This window comes from Eschscholzia californica, unplaced genomic scaffold, assembly GCF_041429995.1.
Source record: "Eschscholzia californica isolate CP2 unplaced genomic scaffold, dmEscCali1.0.p SCAF_1, whole genome shotgun sequence".
Taxonomy (NCBI): Eukaryota; Viridiplantae; Streptophyta; class Magnoliopsida; order Ranunculales; family Papaveraceae; genus Eschscholzia; species Eschscholzia californica.
In genome coordinates this window covers 18965870-18986742 of record NW_028238198.1, presented here as the reverse complement: position 1 = coordinate 18986742, position 20873 = coordinate 18965870, and the positions used below count along the sequence as shown (strand labels likewise).

Sequence of the window (20873 nt, the reverse complement as noted above, 5' to 3'; positions counted from 1 at the left end):
TCGTGTCACAAATGCAATCTTAGGAATGTCTTCCTCTCTAACCCGTAACTAGTGATACCCTGAACTCTAGTCAATCTTCGAAAACCACTTGGATCCTTTCAGTTGATCGAATAAGTCATCGATCCTCGGTAAAGGGTACTTATTCCTCACAGTAACCTTATTCAACTCCCTATAATCAATACACAACCTCATCGACCCGTCTTTCTTTTTAACAAAAAGAACAAGCGCACCCCACGGGGAGCTACTCTGGCGTATGAAACCCCAAGTCAAGTAACTGTTGAATCTGGTCCTTGAGCTCACGTAGTTCAACTAGAGCCATTCGGTAATGAGTTCTAGCTATCGGTGCAGTACCCGGTTCCAACGCTATGCAGAAGTCAACTTCTCTGCGTGGTGGCAACCCTGATATATCGTTGAACACCCCATGGTACTCACATACCACATCAATCATCTCTAGCGTCTTACCCATCACCGAATGCTCTATCAGTTCCACGTTACCCCAGTGCATCTCCCTCATCTGTCTCGTAAGTCCAGACACAACCAACACCTTTTCACTCGGAAGAGAAAATGTGACCGTCTTGGCAAAACAGTCCACAAGTGCATGATATGAAGCAAGCCAATCCATGCCTAGGATGACATCATAGTAAACTAACTGAAGTACAAAAAGGTCCGAAGCAAACTCTCGTTCACCTAATGATGGGCCTAGAAAGTTTCCTAAATAGGTCTCCACCTGCAAGTATACGGGCGTCAAGTAATGACCTGGTAAGACCGGGATCGATCCACGAAGATAGGAAGGTGATCCAGATACCGAAAGAGTCTGGCCCACCGGTCTAGGTGTCACTGACTAACTGAGACTAGAAACAGAAGAAAAAGATAATTGGGTTTTTGATTGGTTTATAAGAAATAAAGAAAACAAATACAAATACTAAACTAAAGGTGAGAGAGGTTTAGGAGGATAGTCGAGCAAGAATAGAGTGAGGAGGATACTTCGATCCACAAGATCGATAATGACAATAATTAAATATCTAGAGCATGAAAGTTTAGCTAACTTCACCCACATTGACAATTCTAAGCATAATGTGTAAAACTAAGCATAGTCGATCAAAGGTCACTAAGCATCGACTATCAAACTAATGACACACTATCAAATAAGTTGACAATGAATAAATATGACACTAATAAGTATAGTACATCAAACTAAGTATAACCGATCAAAAGTTACTAAGCATCGAATATCAAACTAAGCACGTATTATCAAACTATATGTCAATAGAAGATAAAGATCAAGGCTTCTAATTTATAACATTAGACAAAGTTAATCAAACTAACATTTAATAAACAAAGAGTTATTTATCACATATCGAATCATGTTTCACGAGTACCCGAATAAAGAATTAGCTAGACATGGTGAAACAATTAATACACAGAAAGCAGATAAAGAAAAACACGAGTTAAGGTAGAAATCTCCCTTTTCCGATGAGGCGCGAAGTTAGGATCGTCGGATAATATAAGTCTTTAAGGGCTGCCGATCTCCCCGTAACAGAATGCAAGAGTCCCCTTAACAGTGTACAATCGGTATCCTCTCAGCAGAACCAGAGTTCCCCTTAGTAGTCAGCCTTCTTCTTCCTCAAATCATAAAACCACCATGAAAAGCTCACTTAAGCTTTCTCTCTCTAGAAATTGGCAACCAAATAACAAGCAAATAGCAAGGGAATCAAATAGATATCAAGGCAAGATCATTCTCATCAACAACTCTAACTTTTCCGGCCATAAAAATGGAGATTCCGGCTAAGAACAAGTGTAAAAATCTGGCCATATGTCTGCCCGAGCTTCTGTGCCGTTCTTCTTGTAACCCCGAGCAGATCCAATGGATCCCCGAGACACTGCAAGTGCGCCCGAGCTGCTGTTAAAGAAAAACCCGAGCTTCTGTGCCGTTCTTCTTGTAACCCCGAGCAGATCCAATGGATCCCCGAGACACTGCAAGTGCGCCCGAGCTGCTGTTAAAGAAAAACCCGAGTTGCTGTTTTGCTCGTTTTGAAATCCCGAGTTGTAGCAAGATCCGAGCTGCTGTCGAATGGAGATTTTCGAAATATCGGGCAGCCCGAGCTGCTGTTGTTGTTGCTGACTTCCTTCTCTCAAGCTGCGGCCGACTCTTTCAAAACCCGAGTTACAATGAAGAACGAGCTGTGCTTGCTCCCACCGTGAAGACCCGAGCTCTTCCAGTTCCCAGTAGCAACCTTGCCGGCCAAGCTTTGGCCGGCCTTAAGAGTTAGCCGGCCTAACTTGGCCGGCTCCTTCCTCCCTTCTCTCTCTAGATCGAGCTCCCCTTCAAGCTCCCAAACCGTAGCTCTTGATTGTAGAAGATGAAGTCCCCCTAAGTCTGACTTCTCCTTTGTTTTTAATCAAAACCCAATAAGACTAAACCCCTTGACTTAGTGTACCCCTTAAGACCATCTTGACTAGTTTAAAGGGTTGCCTACAAATCTCTTCTTTGTTATTCTTCTTTCTAACTCTTGAGCTTTGGGACTTCTGGGCTTTGCTTCTTATAACAAACCAAGGGGTGCCTTTAACTTTTGCCTTTACTTCTTCTAATTTGCAAAAATGACAAAAATGACCCTCCGCTTCGTTCTTCCATAACTTCTCCGTCCGAACTCCGACTCGACTTCCGTTTTCGCCGTCGGAATCACCATTGACTCCAATTTTCATCTAACCTCTGAGTTTCACAAAACTATCAAAATATCTCTGGTGCTCTTTCCCTCCGGTCTCTTCCACATGAGATGAAACTGTGATAAATGCTTCGTTTTATTACGAATTAAGATCACACTCCAAGTAAGGTACCTACCAAGAAAACACACATAAATAATTAGAAATAAAACCGGAAACGAACTAACTCATCGAAGTTAAGCGATCCCGAAAAAAGAGAGTCGTCCCCCAATTACCATGGAAGGACCTGAACCTCATTCTTTTCGGTACCCTAGCATGCAGCTATTTCATCTGGTTTTGGAAAATTATTTAGTCTCTCGAAAGTAGAAGTAATATTTTTTCTTGTGAAAACATCATTCACCCGCAATCTCAGTCGATTCGGAACTCGCCTGTTACGTCCTCAACTGGGACAGGCTTTTTAAAACGTTACTTATATTATCACACAGAAGTGGCACAACAAAGAGTCATAACAAACGTGCAGAGGGATCCCAATCACCAAACCAGTCGGGCGGTCTGAGGTGTACAGCCTCTGTGCCCCGAGGGTAAGAACAAACAGGCTTACAGTCCAATCGAGCGGTCAAGGATAGCAAGTCCCTGAGCCCGGAGAGTCCAACCTAAACGAGAATCCTGGCCAGAGAGTGGAGCACTACAACTGCCAAGACCCTCATGACTCGTCTCAGTCCACTTCACCAATCACACACAGCATACGATATCTCTATGTTTTTCAAAACATTGATTATCACAACCCATTTCAAAACTATCAGAATGGAAATCATTTGCAAGTAAAATCGTCAAAAAAACTCATTGATAATCACAATAAAAATATAACTTCATCGCAAAACCACTTTCTGAAATAGTCATAATCAACATTATAAACCTCATGGAAATCAGTCGTACAAATCACGCATTATGATCAACTATTCATCTACGTGTAGTGATGCATGCATATCTCCTACTCCTAGCATGAATCTAGATGATAATATACAAGAAACCAAGAGATCTCCCCTACCTAATGATGCCAAGCTCCGCCCTGAGGTGCGACGTCTCGAGCAGTATCACGCTCCTCGCGAGTCGGCTCTCCCTCTGACAAGGAAGAACAACAACAACTTAGATTCTTCTACAAGAATCTAGAGAACATAAGATAATTACCACGAAAAGAAAACAAGAAAACGTAAACAAACGTGTCCGAGTTCGACTCATCTTGCACTATCTCGACTTCGGGTGACGGACTACCAACCATTTCCAAGCGAATAACCTCAAAATGAACAAAATAAACGCAGCAGTGCGTCAATCTTTCCCGAATGCGCACTATTCACTCTAACAGCCATAACTCCCTCATCCGAACTCGAAAAATATTACCACCATACCATTCTGGAATCGTATCGAAATGAGCTACAAGTCTGTAGAAGACCATAAAAGCTTCTGAACTACCAATACTGTGCTACAGGCCCAACAGTACACTATTACGGGTATATAGTCTATACAACTCGCTAATTCCGAACTCATTTGACCTCTAGGTTCCACCATTGCAATTTCCTCACTTATGAACCTCACAAGACATGGGATTTTCAGACATGCAACCCTTAAAGTCAGAAATTCTCCAATTGTCAAACCCTTTTAACCTTAAAATTCATATAACTCAACTTTAGTTCAAGAATTATAAACTTACCTTGATTTGATGGTTAATATCTTTGATTCTCCTCTGATTTCCTCTTTAAATTCCAAGTTCCTACACATTCCAACAAAAATTCTCCATTAAAGCTAACTCCAAAGAACTCCTAAAATTCTAGAGAGAGAACGAAATTATTTAACCACAAATCACTCAAAACCTAGTTGGGTTTTTCTCAATTAAGCTTGCCACTTCAATCTACCCAATTCCTTCTTATCTCCTCATCTTTCTCTCTGAAATCTCAACCCCAAAAATGAAAAGGGTTTCTACCCTTAGGGCAAAGCTAATGTGGGGCTCGGGCTCCCAATTTTGGGAGCCCCTGAATTTTGGGAGCTCCGGGGCTTTGTCTCAATTCCAACGTCAGGCTCCCAACAGAGGCTCCCAACAGAGGCTCCCAAATCCAAATAATGTACGTGCGCGAAGTACGTGTGCGAAATTTTGATTTTAGATTTCGACTATAAATTATTAGATTTCGACTATAAATTAAAATGTGATGTTGTCCGAGATAGATAATTTCAAAAAGATAAACGCACAAAAAAAAAGAGAAAAAATAAGATTCAAAACTAGCTCAAAACATTTAAGAAGATTAAAAAAAAACAATTGAAAAAAAAAATTAAAAAAAAAAATTTAAGTGGGGCGGATCCCCTAAAACTATTTGTTACCGTTGGGAAACCCCAATGGTAACATTTTGGGGCTGGGACCCCCCAGCCCGGGCTCCCAGCCCCGGGGCTCCCGGGTTGGGCGCCATAGTATGGGGGCTGGGCTCCCAAAATTTGAATTTTGGGAGCCCAAATGTCCCATCAGAATCTCTTAACCCGAATTTTGGGAGCCCGAATGTCCCATCTGAATCTCTTAACTCGGGTTAGTTAGTCTATTTCGAGGAGTTACTCTGATAAATTGAGTGTTTCTCTTACTCAGGTGTCTTTTACGGAGTTCGGCGTGAAAAATAGCTAAAATCGGGAGAAAGACACAATTGGGGGCATTCTGGTCATTTCGATATTATGATAGTATTACGAGTTGGCCAATGTTGATACTCGGATGAAACTAGAGTTCAAGTCGAACTCGTGGGCGAAAACGGAAGTCGAAACGGAGTCCGGATGAGCAAAATAGAGCATGTCAAAGTTGGGGTCAAACAAAGTCGATTGACCAAGTAGTTCAAAGACATGTGGCAATCAACCTTTGGAGGGATATAAATTCTCGGTATTGTGGTTGGTGCAATGGTTATTTTCGGGACCCACTATAGGCTTTGATTTCATGTGACGCAAAACAAGATATTACCATGTCCCTGTACGTGAATTAACAACATCCAACGGCCACCATAATTCAGCAACATGTGGCTTCTTTTGAACGTGCGCTACACCATTTTTCAGCTACCTGCGATGCACCATAGTAGCTTCCATTGGCAGCCAATGACCAATTCAATTTCCTCATACACGGTTTAAATCCAATCTGTTGGGATTTGGGTTTAAATTCAATATCCTTTTATTATTTCCATTTACTTCTTATTCTTTCCACTTTTTCCTCCCTTATCTCTATTCTCTAATTAACAACAACATATTTCCTTCCTCTTTAAACAGTACTGAGACAAGGTGAATATTTCAAACCATGGAAATATTTTAGAGGGAGATTGTAGAAGAAAACAGGAAATAAAAGGAGGAAAAGATAGGAAGGGATATTTGAATCCCATATTTTTGGGAAGTCTTTTTATCTCTCTTCTCTCGTATCTATTTACAGTAAAGAGAAGATTGGATTTTTGAATAGCAACCTCCCTTGATTGCCAACAATGAAATACCAAGATAGGATTCGGTTGCTAGCTGGATATTAAATTCGTGAAATTGAAATCACGGAGAGAACAGAGTGAGCCTTAGGAATTATTCAAAGAAGAAAAGAAGAAGATATATCAGAGATTAAGAGGGATGAAGATTTTGTTCAAAGAAGGAAGTAAACATTAATGGAGAGATTAATTTCAGAGGATCAGTGATTGCTATGGAATTCTTTTTCTTTTTCTGTTATTCTTGAAGATCTGATGCAACTAAAGAAGAAAGTAATGGTGTTAGAATATTATTTCTAGAGAGAGAGATTTTTTTAGTGATTGAATACAAAAAATTTATCATAAATATATTCTATTGATTGATTCTACATAGATTGAAAAATGAAAGATGGGATTGTTAAGTTTGTGGCCATCCAACTCAAAACCAATTGGCTATGAGTGGAGAGGACCTATACTTTATATTCTTGGTTGCTAGTTACCCATTCTCTCATGTGGAACTATTCTCACACGCCCCCTCACGTGTGGCGTTCTTTGAGCCTAACACGTGTGTTTTTTTTTCTTTACGGGTGACGTGGAACACGTGTGCCTTTTAAGCCTATCACGTGTGGGCCTAGCTCTGATACCATGTTAAGTTTGTGGTCATCCAACTCAAAACCAATTGGCTATGAGTGGAGATGACCTATACTTTATATTCTTGGTTGCTAGTTACCCATTCTCTCATGTGGGACTATTCTCACACTCAAGAAATATTTCAGAGGGAGTTTTTGGTACCTAATTGGCTGGACTTTTGACAGAGAAATTGATGGGGACAGAAGTGATTGGATTTTCTATAAAGAGAGAAGTAGAGATAACAAATCATCTCATCTTTGGGGAGCTGAACTTGGAGTGATTTAAGAGTTCTTCTTCTTCTCTGGGCATTTAAAGAAATATTAGAGAGAGAGAGAGAAGGAAAAGAACAGAGATAAATAAAGAGAATACTGTAAAAGAGAGAGAGAGGAAGCAATTCTGTTGTCTTTTTATTTCTTCTTTTATAAAGAGGAGAGAACTGTAGAGAGAATCTCTGTTTTTTTTCTATTATAGAGAGAAGTGTAGAGAGTGAGCAATTGAGAAGAGAAGAAACAATTTGTCCTTCATCATATTTTCTTCTTCCCTCTTTTCTGTATTGTTAAAAAAATTTCATTCAGTTGGACTTCCTCTTCGTTTCTGAGATAGAAGAAACAGAAACAAAGAGAGAGAGAGAGAGAGTTGTTGAAAAGTTTGTTAACCCATCTCCTTCATCAATGGTCATCATCTTCTTTATCAAGGAATCTCTTATTTGGTCATCTCTCTTTCAATTATGGTTCTCTTAATTTTACTAATGAAACTATTTATGAAATCTCTAATGAGCATGAGTAGTTAAATCTCCATCTAGGGTATAGATGAAACCTTCATCCTGTTTAGTAGGTATAACTTTTTGATCATAATATCATTGTTTAAACTCTTATCGTGATCGTAGTGATTTTCTTTCATTGTTTATGCTTCTAGGCTTGATCTACCATCATTAGATTAGGTTCTTTTATGGTTGATGCTTGATAAGTTGATAGACAATAGTTAGTATTCATAATGTGGTGTGAGTTCGATCTTGTCGATGACATTGTTTTCATTGTTTATGCTTACGATTTGATCCATCATTATTAGATTAAATTCTTTTATGGTGGATACTTATTAGTTGTAACTCAATAGTTGACCCGTCATCGTTCGAGAGAATCCCGTTATGTAATGTCAGTGATGAATAAGTTGTTATTTGACCATGATTAAATGGATTTGAAACCCAAGTTGTTATTTGACCATGATTAGGTGGATTCGAAACCCTAGACTTTTCCCCCATTTGAGTTCATTTTTATTTATTTTTGTTTCAGTATTTGATTTTATCATCACCAAAATAATTTTCAAAGAAAAAAATCTTATTACTTCCTAGTTTTAGAATAGATTTCACTTAGTCTCTGAGGAACGAACCGGTCTTACCGGACTTTATTATAACTTGACACCCGTGCACTTGCGGGTGTAGACCTATTTAGGAAACTTTCTAGGGCCATCAAGCCCCCATACACTGGATTTGCCCTTACTGTTCCACGGTTTGAGAAGAGGTGTGTTGAGATGGTGCCTGCTAGACAGCATTCTCCATCTTACTCTATACCACCCTTAGTCCTTTTTCTTTTTTTTTTCTCTTATTTCTTTATTCCTTTCTAATTTGGATCATTACACTACCACTTGTCCGATTATCAAAGGACGCTTTCTTTTAATAGGACGCCATCGAGAGCAACAATCTAATTGTGTTTCAATGATTTGTGGAAAAACCCCGTTATTCTTCGCTTGAAGAATCTATGTATTAAAGGTCTTTAGACTTGGAATAAAAGATCATTTTAGAACTTTTCTGGAATCCATATTCGTATGGAATCCTTTTATTCACTATAGCTTTCTAGGTCAGATTTGATCCTTACTTGATTCAGGTTTAGTCTCCAAGACTTCCTTAAATCTAATATTTAGTATATTCCAGTCACATTAATCACTTTCTTATGTCTAACATAAGTTTTTAGTGAGTAATTGACTCTTGAGATCTTGTCAAGTACATTTGTTTGAATCATGATTAACTATCGTTGAGGGATACGAGATCACTCAACTTTTAGCTTCATCCATGTTCTTTCAAATTTGTTTGACTAGATTGGAATAACTAAATTGGATTCTTTGATATAATTCTTTAAAAGTTGAGTAGGCATCTTTGAAGAACATCATAAAATACTGAATATTTTATTTATCTCCATAATCTCATTACAGAGTCAATGTTCGAAAAAGAAAAAGGAAAACTAAAACTAATTTAGAGTTATCCTTATGGAGTCCAAGATCCTTCTCTAGCTTTATGCAGCAACTATTGCTCCTTTTAGCTTTTGACAGGTTCATCTCCTTACTCATTAAATACTCAGCTTCCACTTGTTCCTGTCATTCATAATGAAAAGAACAATTTCAGGTATCCAATACCTTTTGTGGAATTGTATTTAATTGAATCAACTTTTAATACATTTTACCTTATTTGGAGTTTCCATCTCCGTTTCAGCTCTTCTTGGTAGCGTGCACAATCTCTTAACCATATATGAGATCTGCTACCACAGAATATACAGCTGTTGTTAGGAAGGATTGTCCTAGGTCTTCGGACTCTCCCGCCCCTTCTTGTTCTTGGGCGTCTCCTTCTCCTAACTTCTTCCGTTCCCGAGTTGGTACCTTCTTGAACAATAAGAACTTCTTCTGTATTTTCAGGTACAATGAATCTGCTTTCAGCCACTTCCAGAATGGCGAGCAATCTTTCCAGTGACACTAATCCAAATTTTCTTTCAAAATCGTTCCTTACTTTCTCAAATCCATCATGTAAGGTGATGCACCCAAAAAGGTTACACACCCAAGCGGAGGTATCAAGTAGTAACCGGTAAAACCGGAGTCGATCCAAGGATAGGTTGGTAGTTTGGATAACGAAGGGTCTTATCCCTCGGTTTTAGTATTATTAGCTAACTTAGACAAAACGGAAAGAAAAACAAAGATAACGGGCGGTTTTAAGATTGATTGAGGAACAAATGAAATAAAGAAAACAAATAAAACTACTAAACGATCAAAGTAAAACGGGCGAGAGAGATTCGAGAGAAGAGTCGGAGGAACAAGAGTCGGGAGACGGTAAGAGTTGATTCGGGTGAAAGTTAATTGAGACGGATACTTCGATCCACAAGATCGAAAATGAAAAAATACTATGTATCTATTCACATGAAAGTGTAATTAACTTCACCCACATTGACAATCCTAAGCATCATGTGTCTAACTAAGCATAACCGATCAAACGTCACTAAGCATCGACTATCAAACTTACACACACCATCTAATGAATTGAGAATGAACAAGTATGACACTAATAAGCATAATACGTCAAACTAAGTATAATCGATCAAACGTCACTAAGCATCGATTATCAAACTAAGTACGCATTATCAAAGTTCGTGTCCATAGACGATTACGATCAAGGCTTCTAGTTTATAAAACTAGACGAAGACAATTAAACTCACATGTAACAAATAATAAGCCAATCATCACATTCAAATCATGCTTCAAGAGTATCCGAATACGAGAGTTCATGTATCGAAGTCCGGGAATTTATAATGATAATCTACAACTATGTATTGTCCGATTTAATGTGTCAAATACAATCGATGTTCGACTCCTAAGGTGGTGTCTATAAGGACTACGTATATCCGGAGGTCATACGTAGTCAAACAAACGTCCTAAATCGGTTAATCCCGAGTCGTCGAAAGTATCACACATGAAATACGATTAAAACGATAATCGAATCAAATGAACATCAATTCATAATCGAAACATGAAATCATATTAAACATAATCACGAATTCATCACATTTCATCTCATATAATCGACACACTTGATTTAGCTAAACATGGTGAATAAGTAATAAATGAAAAGAAGATGATGAGAAATCCCCCTTTTTCGATGTGGTTCGAGGCTAGGTTCGTCGAGAAAAATGAGTCTCTAAGTGTAGTCGATCTCCCCGTAGCAATTTTCTGGATTTCCCTTTAATAGTGAACTTTGGGTGTCCCCGAATAAAAATCAGATTTCCCCATAGCACCCATCATCATCTTCTCCATCTCAAGAACATCCACCATTAAAGCTTCATCAAGCTTTCTCTCTCTAGAGATTTTTCCACCAAAATCAAATCAAACTACATGGGAAGATAGATCAAGACATGGGGAGTAAAAGCCCTAAGGTTTTGAATCAAGAAAGTTGCCGGAACACCACGAAAATCCGATCAAAGAAAGTTAGGTTTCCGGCCAAAATCAAGATTTCCGGCCAAAGGAAGCTTAGATCCGGCCATAACACCTTGGTCCGAGCCATCCCTAGTAGTCCGAGTTGCAGCCGCGACCTTGGACAAGCTTCCCGTGAAGAACCGAGCACATCCGAGCATGGAAGCTTCCACCCGAGTTGCTTTCAAGCAGGAGCAGCTGCTGGTCGCTGCTGTCACATGCTGCTGCCGGTCCGAGAAAGCTGCACGACGCGTCCGTGCTGTCCCGTGTGCTAGCAGCTGCAGCTCCCGCGTCCCGAGCATCCTTCCCGAGCAGCCCGAGCTGCTGCTCGGCCGGCCAAAGCTAGGCCGGCCTAGTGTGCTGGCCGGCCTATGCTTTGGCCGGATCCTCCTTCTTCTCCTCTTTTGTCTTTCTCTTTCAAAGCTCTCTTTCTAGCTCTCAAGAACACCAAACCCTAGCCTCTTGCCTCTCTCCTTTCTTCTCTCTCCTCTTGGTTGTTCAATGATAGAATGAGGAAGAAGATGAATAGTGTATTTGACTCAAACCCTAGACTTAGTCAACCTTGACTTTGACTCAAACTTGGGTCCATTGAGTGCCTCCAAAATCTCTTCCTTCTTTCATCTTCTTTGGGCTTGGGTTTTATTCCTTCATATCTAGGCTCTTGGGTTTTAGACTTAGGCTTTAATCTACACTTGCAAATCAAGGGGGGTGCTGTAACATCCCACGATTTGAAGTTAGATGAGGGACCATTCTGGATTCAGACTAAGTGAAATCAGGGACTAAACATGCAATCGGGTAAGAATCAGGGGTCATTTCGCAATCCGTACTAAATCAGGGACTAAAAATGAAATTCGGCTGTTTAATGGGAAAAACATCAGAACCGGGTTTTCTTTCATCTTACAACCGAGTTCAAGAGTGGTGTTGGGTTTTTGGAGTAGGAAAAATTGGTCAAAGAGAAGATTGGGGTAGAATTTCAAGGGGGAAATGCTTAAATTGTTGATTCAAGGATGGAAGATGGGATTTGAGCTAGGTTTTATGGAAGCTTTGGTAAGAATTCTTACTTTCTCTCTCTAGGTGATAATTGTGAGATGAATTAACTAGTTTTAATGGATGTTTATTGTTGCATGTGTAGAGATAAAGAAGTGATGAAAGAAATCAAAGGGACAACATCAAAGAGAAGGTAAATGATGTTAATTTCACCCAAATTGATTTAATTGATCATGTTCTAAAGTCTAGGGTTTATGAGTATGAAATTTAGGGATTTTTCATAGTCAATGGAATTTTAAGGTTAATATGGAAGGGAATTAGTTAATTATGAGATTTAAATGATGTTGGAGAGGTTAATGGTGTTTGATTATCGATCAAACGACTGTGTGAGGGACTGTTACGAGCAGTCCACTGTTTTAGTATTTCTGGCCTCGTAGATTGTTCGGACGGATTTTTCGGAAACACGAGACTCGTAGATAAGGATGTTATCTTTCCGAAATGGTGTGGTACATGTTATTTCGAGTTTGGATGAGAAAGATATGACCGTTAGAACACGCAGCGTACGATCAGTGAAACTGATGCACTGTTGCGTACAGTTTGTGGTTTTCGGAGATGTTTGAGGGGGAATTAAGAGAAACCACCTGAGAACAAAACATTGTAGATGAAATAAAATTTCCGAAGACGAAAGAATGGACTGAAACCGATCAGCGATGAGAGATTTATGACTGTTATAGCGCGCAACGCGCTGTTAGGAAATTCAGATTTGCTGCTGTTTGTATTTTGCTATTTCGAGGACCGTACACTTTAAGGTTGACCGAGATACTAAGTAATGAAATGTTAGATATTGAATTAGCTTTCCATGTATATATGGTATGACCGAAACCGATCAGAGTTAAAATGGGAATGAAGCTAAGACGTGATAGAGTCACTCGGGTTCTTCCGACGTTAGTGCGAGTCAAGTCTTATTTGTATTTCTTTTTCTTATGGTTCTTTCGGGGTTATTTGTGTTATGTTAGGATTCTTCTCGAAGAATCTAAGGTTTATCTTTGTCTAAGGTGTCAGAAGGAAAGCCGAAATGAGTTGAGGCCGAGATGCTCGAAGCAAAGCGGATGAGGACGGAGTCCTGAATCGCTAGGTAGGGTTGATCTCTTGATTTCTTTTATATTATTGTCTAGATTCATGCTAGAAGTAGGAGATATGCATGCATCACTATCTGTAGACGGTAGGCGAACATATATGCATGATTTAAACCCTTGATTTCAATGATGGTTGTATGTTGGTTTTATTACTGATTATTGATGGTGTTAATGATTTAGACTCTGATTTCGATGAGATTTGTATCGTGAACGTTACTTTATTGATACGATGGTTTTATATATGCAAACATGTCTTACGAATGAGTTCTAGAGAAATGGTTTTTGAAACGGATTGTAGAATCGATGTTTTGAAAACATATTGGTTTCGTATGTTGTGTGTGATTGGTGAAGTGGACTGAAACGAGTCATGAGGGTCTTGGCAGTTGTAGTGCTCCACTCTCTGGCCAGGATTCTCGTTTAGGTTGGACTCTCGGGGCTCAGGGATTTGCTACCCTTGACCGCTCGATTGGACTGTAAGCCTGTTTGTTCTTACCCTCGGGGCTCAGAGGCTGTACACCTCTGACCGCCCGACTGATTTGGTGATTGGGATCCCTCTGCACGTTATGATATGACTCTTGGTTGTGCCACTTCTGTGTGTGATAAGATAAGTAATGTTTTAAAAAGTCTATCTCAGTCGAGGGCGTAATGGGTGAATCTGCTGAGATTGTGGGTGAAGGATGTTTTCACAAGAAAAGATTATTATTTCGGCGGTTGACACAATAAATGCTTTTCCAAAACCAGAAGAAATAGTTGCATGCTAGGGTACCGATGAGAATATGCTTTTCGTCCCAACACGAATATTGAAGGGACGACCTGACTATTCGACTTCGGTGAAGCTAAAACGTATCTAGTTAAGCTAGGTGTATATATTTATCACGAGGTTAGCTTTTCAATGACTGTGGAGTCGCCTAGTGGGAGAGGGGCTTACCTACCTAGGGGTAAGCCACTTTCTCGAGAGAATTTGAGTACCTTGGTTAGTGCCGGAAATGGGACGGTACTAGCCAAAGTACTATAGAATTCTCTGGGTAACTCTCTGTTAATTGAGAGGCATACCAAGGGTGGGCAGTTAAGTCTGCTATTGTATGCTAGTATTAGGATTGATATATATTTATATGTGTGCATGTTTTACTCGAGAAAAGACTTATCGTAGTTTTGTTTTGGGACTCCTCTACCAGTTTAACTCGTGTCGGTGAGTTACTGACCCCCTACCAGTTCTTAGTGTGCAGGTTCTTAGTTAGAATCATCTGCAGTGGCTGGGTTAGCAGATGGATTGCAGTGGTTGTGGCGGGGTGCCACTTTGGGTGTTATCTCTTTTCACTTTGGTTTTCTTTAGCTTCAAGTTATATTTTATTTCACGAAGAACCATATAACATATATATGTATCACATAAGTTGTATAAGGATGTATGGATTTATGCAGGATGAGTTAAGTGAGTTCTGGTGGTTCGGTTTTGAACCAGAGTCTGTTAGTTTAATTTTAGTTTCATTTTAGCTTTCGTTGTGTTTGTGTATGCGAATGTATGGTTTGCATGACAGGTTCTACAGGTGCGACCGGTTCGATTTACAGAGGAGATGCTGCCGAATTTTCGGTTCGTCTGTGAATTGCCGGGGCGTGCTCGTGCCTAGTTATGGGGCACGGGGCGTCACAAGTGGTATCAGAGCATGAGTTCTGGTGACCGATAAGCCGTGGGGAGTGTAGAGCATAGATTGCTCTGAGTTTTAGGGAAAGATAAAAATGATCAAGATTAGGTGTCTAAATGCTTCAAGATTAAAAACAATCAAGAGTAAAAGATGTTATATAGTATTTGATTTGTTTTTTATTTCTTGTGATTTTTGTTTCTTGCTTCGTTTTACTCGCAAAAGGAAGAACCGATTGATGGGTGATAATCGTAAGTTAATTCCTTCAGTGTGGTTTAATGTGGGGTTGGAGTCTTAGAGATGACTACGATTCGTCAAGAAGACAGACTTGCTTTGAGTTGGATGATAGTTACCAATGATGAAGGAAAGTTGAGTATCGAGGGAATTAAGATTAGTGAAGAAAAGACAACCTGGTCATAAGAGTTGGGAGGAAGATCAAGATGATGCTAGTGTCCACAGAGTTTCGTACCCACAACTAGTAAGACTGGGAAGGCAGTCAGGGTTGATTAGAAGCTTTAGTGGTCTTTGGGTGTGAACATCGCATCTAGGTCGTGGAAGGACCAGATATAGACAAGTTGGAGACAACAAAGGAAAATTGGTACATGGTATTATACAAGTTGACAGAGTTCGCTACAAGTGTAGAGAAAACAAAGAAGTAAAAAGAAAGTTCGGAATAGAGAGACATAGTGGTTATGGAAGGATCGATTAGTGGCTTATGGGCGAGATGCATTTCAGAAGTAGGAGGAAACAAAGGTGGTTTAGAAAAGTTATCTTTCAAAGGAGGTCAAAAGGAAAGGAAGAAAACAAAGAGTTCATAAGTTGAGAGCGAGAAGTGTGGTGACTAGACGTTCATATAAGAACCAGGCGACGTAAACGAATGGTTAAAAGTTTTAACAGGGGTAAAGGTACATATGAGTTCAGTCGGAACAAGGATAGAGAAATCATTAAAGTAATCCTAGAAGAAGGGGACTAAGAGATTTTCAGCAAGTTAAGGAAAACCAAGGTAACAACGGGTGTTGACAATCTGGACAAAGATGGTGAATATCTAGAGAGACAACATCACAGACGCATGGGTGCGGTTAACTTGGTTAGTAGTGATGGAGTTGTGGAAAACTCTTGGGAGCCTAAGTCACTCGAGCTGGTGATTCTCATATGAAGGCATTGCCAGGAGTAGCTAACCTAGGCGAATTGATAATATGGGAAATGCCCTCGAGTAGCAAATAAGCTACAGATTGAACCACATAAAAAGTTTAATGACCAAATGACTTGTTGAAGGATCATACAACCTGGAAGATGATATAATAAAAGGACTTACAAGATAAGTAGTTGAAAGAGCTCAGAGATTCGGGTAAATTTTAAACTATAAGGATGACAAGAGATAAGATGTTGTGAGATTATATGTCCAAGCAGTAGAGGCTACTCAAGGAAGTTATCAGACCATGTAAATTGGTTGGGACAACAAAAGAACATGCTAGAGAATCTTATCGGATCTTCAGTTATTCGATGGTACAGTATCGAGAGAAAAAGATATTTGACGACGAGTTGGGTTGGGAATAACTCGACAAATACGAGACGAGATCAGAGATGATTATTTTGGAGAAGCGAGTAAGTATTGTGATGTTGATTTTGAGTGCAACAAAGTCAGGAATTGGTATGTTGAGGGTTCATCTAGCCTAGTAATTCTCCATGAGGAGCACCCGTAGTATTTGGGAAGAAAAAAGTTGAAGTACTTATGTTCGCAAAAAGAGTGGAGTATGAAACAAAGAAGGCGGTTGGAATTCTTGAGGGACTGTGACATTGGCTTGCTTCATCACACAAGCAAGGTAAATGTGGTAGCGGATGCCTTGGGTCGAAAGAAATAAGAAGTTGTCATACAGGATACAACCAAGTTATTCTCTATGCCAAGTATGGGTGGTGAGTGTAATTTTGACTATCAAGAGATTGAAACCTCAGAGAAGATGAATCAAATACCGGTACAATATTCTCATATCACACCTTGATTCATTGAGCAGTGGTTAGCCAGTACATTTCTGATCATCAGTACTCACAGATTTAAAAGGCAAGCAAGGATAGTGAGAACCTGGACTGGCAGATACAAACATATGGCAGTTTAGATTAAAGGAAGACTATGGGTACCGAGTGACAGGAAAATTGGTAAAGAAGTTTGAGACAGCTGAAGAGACTTGACATACAGTACATCCAAGGACTACAAAGATGTACAAGGATTTGTAACGAAGTTTTTGGTGGCCAGGAACGAATACAACTAGTCCGGAGTAGACAAAGGTGTGATGCTAACAAATGACGGCGACTGTTAGAATTTGATGTAAATGGCATGTTTATTTAAAGGTGTTGCTAATGAAAGGAGTAAAGAGATTTGGACTTCAGGGCAAACTAGCGCAGGATTCGTTTGTCCTTTTGCGATCCTTGAGGGAGTTGGTGTGGTAGCTTATCGAGTATAGTTGCGACCAAAGTTACTGAAAGCTAAGAATATATTTCATGTCTCAGAACTGAGGAAGTATCAACTATCCCACCTCATGGGTTAGTTGGTACGAGTTAGATATTAATGAAGATGCGTTATATGAGGTCAACCAAATTATAATTTAACACAAACTGCTAAAGGTGCCAAGGAACAAGGAAATCCCGTTGGTGATAGTTCTATGGAGGCACAACAACATCACAGAACCACTATGGGATAGGAAGCGGAAATGTGAGAACTTCCAATACTCTTAGTAGATTATGATGCACGAGGAATGGAAGGGTGGTGAAAGATATGGTGTTTAAAGATCTGAGGTCTTAAGATGGTAAAGGAGAATTGTGTATGTTATTTGAATAAGTTGACAAGCACGACAACAAGAGACGCTCTTGGAAGATCGGTAGATATAGTCAGAAGTTGACGATTCGAGTGTAGAGTGATAAAGAAGACTTGTGACATGATTTAGTTAAAGAATGAGCCGATTCAAGAGATTCATTGCGAGAAAGTCCGAGTTAATCCAAATTTCGAGGACGAAATTTCTTTTAAGGGGGGAAGATTGTAACATCCCACGATTTGAAGTTAGATGAGGGACCATTCTGGATTCAGACTAAGTGAAATCAGGGACTAAACATGCAATCGGGTAAGAATCAGGGGTCATTTCGCAATCCGTACTAAATCAGGGACTAAAAATGAAATTCGGCTGTTTAATGGGAAAAACATCAGAACCGGGTTTTCTTTCATCTTACAACCGAGTTCAAGAGTGGTGTTGGGTTTTTGGAGTAGGAAAAATTGGTCAAAGAGAAGATTGGGGTAGAATTTCAAGGGGGAAATGCTTAAATTGTTGATTCAAGGATGGAAGATGGGATTTGAGCTAGGTTTTATGGAAGCTTTGGTAAGAATTCTTACTTTCTCTCTCTAGGTGATAATTGTGAGATGAATTAACTAGTTTTAATGGATGTTTATTGTTGCATGTGTAGAGATAAAGAAGTGATGAAAGAAATCAAAGGGACAACATCAAAGAGAAGGTAAATGATGTTAATTTCACCCAAATTGATTTAATTGATCATGTTCTAAAATCTAGGGTTTATGAGTATGAAATTTAGGGATTTTTCATAGTCAATGGAATTTTAAGGTTAATATGGAAGGGAATTAGTTAATTATGAGATTTAAATGATGTTGGAGAGGTTAATGGTGTTTGATTATCGATCAAACGACTGTGTGAGGGACTGTTACGAGCAGTCCACTGTTTTAGTATTTCTGGCCTCGTAGATTGTTCGGACGGATTTTTCGGAAACACGAGACTCGTAGATAAGGATGTTATCTTTCCGAAATGGTGTGGTACATGTTATTTCGAGTTTGGATGAGAAAGATATGACCGTTAGAACACGCAGCGTACGATCAGTGAAACTGATGCACTGTTGCGTACAGTTTGTGGTTTTCGGAGATGTTTGAGGGGGAATTAAGAGAAACCACCTGAGAACAAAACATTGTAGATGAAATAAAATTTCCGAAGACGAAAGAATGGACTGAAACCGATCAGCGATGAGAGATTTATGACTGTTATAGCGCGCAACGCGCTGTTAGGAAATTCAGATTTGCTGCTGTTTGTATTTTGCTATTTCGAGGACCGTACACTTTAAGGTTGACCGAGATACTAAGTAATGAAATGTTAGATATTGAATTAGCTTTCCATGTATATATGGTATGACCGAAACCGATCAGAGTTAAAATGGGAATGAAGCTAAGACGTGATAGAGTCACTCGGGTTCTTCCGACGTTAGTGCGAGTCAAGTCTTATTTGTATTTCTTTTTCTTATGGTTCTTTCGGGGTTATTTGTGTTATGTTAGGATTCTTCTCGAAGAATCTAAGGTTTATCTTTGTCTAAGGTGTCAGAAGGAAAGCCGAAATGAGTTGAGGCCGAGATGCTCGAAGCAAAGCGGATGAGGACGGAGTCCTGAATCGCTAGGTAGGGTTGATCTCTTGATTTCTTTTATATTATTGTCTAGATTCATGCTAGAAGTAGGAGATATGCATGCATCACTATCTGTAGACGGTAGGCGAACATATATGCATGATTTAAACCCTTGATTTCAATGATGGTTGTATGTTGGTTTTATTACTGATTATTGATGGTGTTAATGATTTAGACTCTGATTTCGATGAGATTTGTATCGTGAACGTTACTTTATTGATACGATGGTTTTATATATGCAAACATGTCTTACGAATGAGTTCTAGAGAAATGGTTTTTGAAACGGATTGTAGAATCGATGTTTTGAAAACATATTGGTTTCGTATGTTGTGTGTGATTGGTGAAGTGGACTGAAACGAGTCATGAGGGTCTTGGCAGTTGTAGTGCTCCACTCTCTGGCCAGGATTCTCGTTTAGGTTGGACTCTCGGGGCTCAGGGATTTGCTACCCTTGACCGCTCGATTGGACTGTAAGCCTGTTTGTTCTTACCCTCGGGGCTCAGAGGCTGTACACCTCTGACCGCCCGACTGATTTGGTGATTGGGATCCCTCTGCACGTTATGATATGACTCTTGGTTGTGCCACTTCTGTGTGTGATAAGATAAGTAATGTTTTAAAAAGTCTATCTCAGTCGAGGGCGTAATGGGTGAATCTGCTGAGATTGTGGGTGAAGGATGTTTTCACAAGAAAAGATTATTATTTCGGCGGTTGACACAATAAATGCTTTTCCAAAACCAGAAGAAATAGTTGCATGCTAGGGTACCGATGAGAATATGCTTTTCGTCCCAACACGAATATTGAAGGGACGACCTGACTATTCGACTTCGGTGAAGCTAAAACGTATCTAGTTAAGCTAGGTGTATATATTTATCACGAGGTTAGCTTTTCAATGACTGTGGAGTCGCCTAGTGGGAGAGGGGCTTACCTACCTAGGGGTAAGCCACTTTCTCGAGAGAATTTGAGTACCTTGGTTAGTGCCGGAAATGGGACGGTACTAGCCAAAGTACTATAGAATTCTCTGGGTAACTCTCTGTTAATTGAGAGGCATACCAAGGGTGGGCAGTTAAGTCTGCTATTGTATGCTAGTATTAGGATTGATATATATTTATATGTGTGCATGTTTTACTCGAGAAAAGACTTATCGTAGTTTTGTTTTGGGACTCCTCTACCAGTTTAACTCGTGTCGGTGAGTTACTGACCCCCTACCAGTTCTTAGTGTGCAGGTTCTTAGTTAGAATCATCTGCAGTGGCTGGGTTAGCAGATGGATTGCAGTGGTTGTGGCGGGGTGCCACTTTGGGTGTTATCTCTTTTCACTTTGGTTTTCTTTAGCTTCAAGTTATATTTTATTTCACGAAGAACCATATAACATATATATGTATCACATAAGTTGTATAAGGATGTATGGATTTATGCAGGATGAGTTAAGTGAGTTCTGGTGGTTCGGTTTTGAACCAGAGTCTGTTAGTTTAATTTTAGTTTCATTTTAGCTTCCGTTGTGTTTGTGTATGCGAATGTATGGTTTGCATGACAGGTTCTACAGGTGCGACCGGTTCGATTTACAGAGGAGATGCTGCCGAATTTTCGGTTCGTCTGTGAATTGCCGGGGCGTGCTCGTGCTAGTTATGGGGCACGGGGCGTCACAGGTGCCTTCATAGAATCTTTGTTTTAAGACCGAACCTCGACTTCTTTCTTTCA

General features: G+C 39.7%; 2 protein-coding genes across 3 annotated transcripts in view; one reads left to right on the top strand and one right to left on the bottom strand.

The window, feature by feature from the left end:
- The window catches only part of LOC147564864 (wall-associated receptor kinase 2-like), an 85831-nt gene that overhangs the window by 5402 nt on the left and 59556 nt on the right, over nucleotides 1-20873 (top strand). The window lies entirely within an intron of this gene.
- LOC147564867 (uncharacterized) lies at nucleotides 242-622 on the bottom strand. The gene has a single exon (XM_086641299.1). It carries the CDS (start codon nucleotides 620-622, stop codon nucleotides 242-244), a length of 381 nt encoding a protein of 126 aa, XP_086497425.1.